This window comes from Atta colombica, unplaced genomic scaffold (genome assembly GCF_001594045.1).
Source record: "Atta colombica isolate Treedump-2 unplaced genomic scaffold, Acol1.0 scaffold109, whole genome shotgun sequence".
NCBI lineage: Eukaryota > Metazoa > Arthropoda > Insecta > Hymenoptera > Formicidae > Atta > Atta colombica.
Window position 1 is genome coordinate 705,844 of NW_017259194.1, and position 7,450 is coordinate 713,293.

At 31.7% G+C, this 7,450-nt stretch overlaps 1 protein-coding gene across 1 annotated transcript in view; it reads left to right on the forward strand.

Annotated features, from left to right (window-relative positions):
- Nucleotides 1–6,642, forward strand: part of LOC108693715 (coatomer subunit alpha) — a 9,345-nt gene extending 2,703 nt beyond the window's left edge. The window contains exons 2-6 of the mRNA XM_018202802.1: nt 1,457–1,872; nt 2,133–2,941; nt 3,192–4,139; nt 4,878–6,050; nt 6,117–6,642. Of these exons, the coding sequence (XP_018058291.1) occupies nt 1,457–1,872; nt 2,133–2,941; nt 3,192–4,139; nt 4,878–6,050; nt 6,117–6,320 (3,550 nt within the window). The 3' untranslated portion in view covers nt 6,321–6,642. The remainder of the gene's footprint in view (nt 1–1,456; nt 1,873–2,132; nt 2,942–3,191; nt 4,140–4,877; nt 6,051–6,116) is intronic.
- Nucleotides 6,643–7,450: the final 808 nt, after the last annotated feature.

Here is a 7,450-nt window from a genome sequence, read left to right on the forward strand (position 1 = left end):
ATATTCGGTTTTTATTCAATGTCGGCCGAAACTGAAATTGGATAAATCTTATAAACACTATGTTATTTTTAGAGAGTCATTGGAAATTGTCAAAATATATGAAATTTATGTATTTTTCAAAAATAAGATTTTATTAATATGTCTTATTATTTCTTAAATTATAAAAATTTTTTATAAGTTATAAAGAATTTCAGACACTAAACATATGGCGACTTGACGAGCAAAAAAAGGATGATGAAAGAAAGAAATAGTACCAGCATGGTTTGGCGCAATTGGCGCCGATAAAAGATGAAGTTTTTCGAATGCTCGTCAACATGTTGCAATTTGTATAGTTTATTTACCAAAATTTTATCTTAATTTCGACCGAAATCAAATCGAAACTATAATTTTTTTATCGAAACTGATCGAAATCGAAATTTCGATCGGACTCTAGTTTTGAAGTAATGGGTGTAACCAAGATATAATGAATTATTCAGAAAAGCAGATTAATGTGACAAATTAAGCATTTCTAATCTCTTTATTAGATATATGTATATTTATGAACGAATGACTTATAGTAAGTGATGATGAATGGACTTATAGTAAGTGATGATGAATGAACTTATAGTAAGTGTTTAATATTTATGCGTATATTAAAAAGATTATTGATAGATGGGAGGAATAAAAAATGATTGTGCATTTTTTGGGTATTCACACACAAATTAAAATATTAAATTAACAAATCTACAATACTTGTCTTTTAAGATAATATATGTATACGAGATATAAGGCGACCAAATGTAAATTACAAAGATCCACATTAAATTTCAAGAATGTCTTGAGTATAGCTTTTTTTATATTTGAATTACAAGAAAAAATTAAATTAGTAAAGAAATAATGAAATTTGTATAAGAATCTATAAATAAGTAATATTCTTGATTTTTACTTTCTATTGTTTTCATTATGTTATTGGGACACCCTGTATGGAGGTGTAGGCCCGAAATCCAGTTTCCGAATGACCTCTATTTATGCTTCATTTTGTAATTGTATGCCCAGAAAAAAATCATGCGAACCGCCGGTTTTCGCAATCGAGGGCACTTATAAACGTTCCTCATATGATTCGGTTGAAAAGAATAATATGTATAGCGTGTAAACCAATAAGTAGTTTCGTAATTGATACCATATATTTATACACAAATAAAATACATTTGCATGTATAAAAGATTATTATAAGAATGAAATAAACATTTACAAAATTAATATTTGTGTGTATATACATACATACATATATATATATAGTTCGTCATATTTAAATATCAAATATATTCATATCAATTATAAAAATAAAATAAAAAATATATGAATGTAATACATTTTATGTCCTATATTTAATTATACAAAATAATTACTGTATTTCTTACATAAATGCAAAAAAATGGAATCAATAAAAATTTTTACATTCATAAATAAATTACAGTTTACATAATGGCGTTATCCAACTATGGGATTACCGTATGTGCGCCCTGCTCGACAAATTCGATGAACACGACGGACCCGTTCGAGGCATATGTTTTCACAATCAGCAGCCATTATTTGTTTCTGGTGGCGACGATTATAAGATCAAAGTTTGGAATTACAAACAACGAAGGTGTATCTTCACCCTTTTGGGTCACCTGGATTATATTAGAACCACAATGTTCCATCAAGAATATCCTTGGATCCTCAGTGCTTCAGATGATCAGACTATTCGAATCTGGAACTGGCAAAGTCGCACTTGCATTTGTGTACTGACTGGACACAACCATTATGTAATGTGTGCCCAATTTCATCCCACAGAGGATATCATCGTGTCAGCTTCATTGGATCAAACGGTCCGCGTTTGGGATATTTCCGGTTCGTGCAGAAATTATTTCTCATACACATTGTTGAAAGTTTTAGACGTTATTAAAATAAAAATTGATCTAAAAAACTTCTCTTAAACTTTTTATTTCATGAGAGATTTTAATAAATTTATATGTAATTTATATTTTTTCATTATTTATATATTTATCAATACAACTAATTACAGAATTCAAAAAGAAAATTTTACAATTACTTAATTATTGACAGGCAAATGATTCTGCCTGACAATAATCGAACGAATGCAATTGCAGGATTACGCAAGAAGAACGTGGCACCAGGTCCGGGAGGTCTCGAAGATCATCTGAAGAATCCAGGAGCGACCGATTTGTTCGGTCAAGCCGATGCAGTAGTGAAGTATGTTTTGGAAGGTCATGACAGAGGCGTAAACTGGGCATGCTTTCATGGAACATTGCCTCTTATTGTCTCCGGAGCTGATGATCGGCAGATCAAAATGTGGCGAATGAATGATGCCAAGGCTTGGGAGGTAGACACATGTCGCGGACATTACAATAATGTATCCTGTGTACTCTTTCATCCTAGACAAGACCTCATTCTTTCCAATTCAGAAGATAAGAGTATTAGAGTTTGGGATATGACGAAACGCACATGTTTGCATACGTTTAGAAGGGAACATGAGAGATTCTGGGTTCTTGCCGCACATCCAACGCTTAATCTTTTTGCTGCTGGTCACGATTCTGGAATGATAATTTTCAAACTTGAGAGAGAACGTCCCGCATATGCAGTTTGCGGAAATCTTCTATATTATGTGAAAGATCGTTTTCTTCGAAAGCTAGATTTCACCACGTCAAAAGACACATCGGTGATGCAAATACGCGGCGGAGGAAAAACTCCACCTTACAGCATGTCGTACAATCAGGCGGAAAATAGTGTTTTAATATGTACAAGATCGCCCTCGAATATTGAGAATAGTACTTATGATTTGTATATGATACCACGCGAGGGAGATTCGAGCACGGATGCTGATACGAAACGGGCATCCGGTGTTACTGCCATTTGGGTTGCGAGAAATCGATTCGCTGTATTAGATAGAGCATATTCGGTAAGATAAATATATTTCACATGATATTTTTATACGGATTTTAAAATATTTGAAATTTTGTAATTAAATTATTGAATTAATTTATTTCAATTAAATGAAAATCTTATGTACATTCTTATCATGTTTACGCTATCTTTTACTTCTATGTATAATTTTTGATACTTTACTACTTTACACTTTTCATTATATTTCTTATTATGTAATATTTTTATAATTTATATAATTTAATAATCGATTTTCCTTTTTTTAGTTAGTTATCAAGAACTTAAAGAACGAAGTCACGAAGAAAGTACAAATTCCAAATTGTGATGAAATATTTTATGCCGGTACTGGTATGTTGCTTTTGCGTGATCCGGAACAAGTAACACTGTTTGATGTACAACAGAAGAGAACATTGGCAGAAGAAAAAATCGCCAAGTGTAGATACGTTGTATGGTCCAGCGACATGTCTCATGTTGCACTGCTAGCCAAACATACCGTTAACATTTGTAATCGTCGGTTGGAATCTCTCTGTTGCATACACGAAAATACTAGAGTAAAGTCCGGCGCTTGGGACGATTCCGGCGTATTTATTTACACGACCAGCAATCATATTAAATACGCAATCAGCAATGGTGATTACGGCATCATTCGTACGTTAGATTTACCGATATATGTTACGAGAGTAAAAGGCAATCAAGTTTATTGCTTGGATCGAGAATGTAAGCCGAGGATTCTCCGAATAGATTCAACGGAATACAAATTCAAGCTAGCATTAATTAACAGGAAATACGAGGAAGTTTTACATATGGTTCGCAACGCAAATCTTATTGGACAATCGATTATAGCGTATTTGCAGCAAAAGGGATATCCAGAAGTAGCTCTTCATTTTGTGAAAGATGAAAAGACCAGATTCGGTCTTGCGCTTGAATGTGGAAATATTGAAGTCGCATTGGAAGCGGCAAGATCGCTCGATCAAAAATCATGCTGGGAGAGTTTGGCGCAAACGGCTTTACTGCAAGGCAATCATCAAGTTGTGGAAATGTGCTATCAAAGAACTAAGAACTTCGAGAAATTGGCTTTCCTTTATTTAATTACTGGTAACTTGGAAAAGCTACGCAAAATGATAAAAATCGCAGAAATTCGGAAAGATGTATCTGGTCAATATCAAGGAAGTTTACTTCTTGGAGACATTTACGAACGAGCTAAGATTTTGCGGGTATATTATATATATCTATTAATCACTAATTTTTTATATATATTATAGAATGTTTGATAATTAACGATAAAACTCGCATAGCGGCAGAATGGACTAAACTGAGTCGAAAGTTCTTTAGTATTTTGCAATTTTCGTAATAGTTAATAAGATTATCGAATATTGATCTTCAATAATTTTTTATTCAAATACTATCAACTTTATAGAAAAATACCAAGAGACAACAATTGTTTATTTTCTTCTAACAGAGAAGAATATTTCTAAGAATTTTTTCAGAATTATTTATCAACTTTTTGTTACTGCATTTTCTTATACATACATACATACAAGTATTTTTACCAACATGAGAAAATACGGTATTAAAAAATAAATTCTGAAAAAATTCTGAAAAAATTCTGAAAAAAAAATTCTCAGGACTTTATGAGAAGAAAATAAATAATTTTTGTTTTTCTGTAAAGTTGATAGTATTTAAAAGATAGTATTTGAATAAAAAGTTATTGAAAATCAATATTAGCGATTTTTAAAAATTAATATTTTGTTAACTATTGCAAAATGATTGAAGACTTTTCGACTCAGTTTAATCCATTCTGCCGCTATGCGAGAGTTTTATCATTAATTATCAGACACCCTGTATAATGAGAACAAAACTCTTCATTAATTGTGATTATTAATTACAATTAAAATATATAAATAAGTATGTTTTACATTGCATAAAAATTATGTATAAATTACTGTCCACAGAACTCTGGACAAGCATCATTGGCATATGTTACTGAAAAAATTCACGGAATATCAAATGAAGACGATGATGGCGAGTATGAATCGATGAGCGAGGAACTTTCTGCGCTAGAGAAAGGTGCCACATATCTTCGTCCACCTGTACCTATTCAACAAGCTGAGAACAACTGGCCGTTGTTGACTGTTTCTAAAGGTTTTTTCGAAGGCGCAATGATGTCTCGCAGCAGGACTCAAGTAGCTGCTGCTCTTGCTCTGGAAGACAATGGTGAAGCAACCCCTGAAGGATGGGGCAATGACGAGGAACTTGGTATAGATGACGAAGAAGGCGTAGATACGGAAATTGTGCCAGAAGGTGAAGAAAATCCTGGATGGGATGTCGAGGACGTTGATCTTCCACCAGAACTCGAAGCTGCAGCGACTTCTGACGAAAGCAATAATTATGAATGTCTACCTACTAAAGGAGTTTCACCACCACAGCATTGGGTTAATAATTCTAAATTGGTAGTTGATCATATATTGGCTGGATCATTTGAATCCGCTTTCAGACTATTGAATAATCAAGTCGGAGTTGTGGAATTTGGACCTTATCAATCTCTGTTCTTAAATACATACTCTCGCTCCAGAACATCATATGCTTGTTTACCTAGTATACCATCGCTATATGGATATCCTCAAAGAAATTGGAAGGATACTAACTGGAAAGATACCACATCGAAAACAGGTTTACCTGCGGTGGGATTACATCTTACTGAATTAGTTCAGCGTCTTCAAGTGTGCTATCAATTGACAACCAATGGCAAGTTTGCCAAGGCGATAGAAAAGCTGCAGAGTATCTTGTTAAGTGTACCATTACTCGTTGTTGATTCTAAGCAAGATATTGCAGAAGCTCAACAGTTGATTCAGATTTGTCGCGAGTACATTTTAGGCTTAAAGATGGAAACTGACCGTAAAAGTCTGCCAAGAGCTACATTAGCAGAACAGAAAAGGATTTGCGAAATGGCAGCTTATTTTACGCATTGTAATCTACAACCTGTACATCAGATTCTTACTCTTCAAGTAGCTGTGAATTTGTTCTACAAATTAAAGAATTTCAAAACCGCCGCTTCGTTCGCAAGAAGATTACTCGAACTAGGACCAAATCCAGAACTTGCACAAAAAATTCGAGTTTTGTTACAGGTAATTTCATTTTTATTGTAAATTAATATTTATAAATTAATTTAATTTAATTTATTCTTTTTTCAGTCTTGTGACAAGAATCCTGTCGACGAGCATAAATTAGTATATGACGAGCACAATCCATTCTCATTGTGCGCAAGCACGTTCACACCTATTTACAAAGGAAAACCGGAAGTAAAATGTCCCTTATGTGGTGCTAGCTACAGTCCACAGTTTAAAGATACAGTATGCAAAATATGCGAAGTCGCATTGATAGGCAAAGAACATTAATATTCCATTTATACTGATATCAATTTATGAATTTTTATTCAATCAAAGGAATGTTGAAATATTCCTTTCAAGAAATCTACAGATTTTCTTAATTGTAAGATACACAGTTTTAATAATTTCAAAGTAGAGATCAAAAAAGAAATATTTCTAGCTTTAACAAAAGTAGATGCACTTTAGCATTCCGTAAGATTTGAATCTTGAACATACTTCTAAATATTGTCTATTAATTGAATGTGACAATTTCTTTTGTATATTTTTAGTTCTATTTTAATTTACAGCATTATTTTGCTTTATAATATGTGTTAAAAATATAATGCATTATCGGAGATAAATATCTCAACCTAGGATGATTTATAAGAAAATTAAAATATTTATGTAAAAACAGTGCAATGTTTGCGAATAAAATCTTACAAATTCCTATCATATTACCAAGTTATGATAAATTCCTTATAGGTATGTACAGAGCGTCCCGTCATTCATTCGATTAAACTGAATCGAAAAGTCTTCTATCATTTTGCAATTTTCGCAATAGTTAACAAGATATTAATTACTAAAAATTGCCGAATACTGATCTTCAATAATTTTTTTCTCAAATATCAACTTTATAGAAAAACAGCAAGAGACAAAAATTTTATTATTTATTTTCTTCTCATAGAACTCTAAGGATTTTTTCAGAATTTTTTAACTTTTCAGTGCTGCATTTTCTTATTTTTATCAACATGAGAAAATATGATATTAAAAAATTCTTAAAAAATTCTATGAGAAGAAAATAAACAATTTTTGTTTCTTGCTTTTCTGTAAAATTAATAGTATTTGAGTAAAAAATTATTGAAAATCAATATTTAACGATTTTTAGTAAAGTTATCTTGTTAACAATTGCGAAAATATGGGATATTGTATAATATATTGTATAAAATCAAAATTAAGTAAAGAATTGGAACAAAACCTGTTACTTTCTGTAAAATTTTGTTTATAATATCTGATCTATCAACGTGTATAAAAAATTGATTAATTATCTATATAAAATTTAGAATTCCTTCAAAAAGTCTTTATTCTAGCAATAATTTGCAATTAAATAATTTCTTCACATACAATTATTTTATTAGGTAGTACATTGATATATTTAAAGA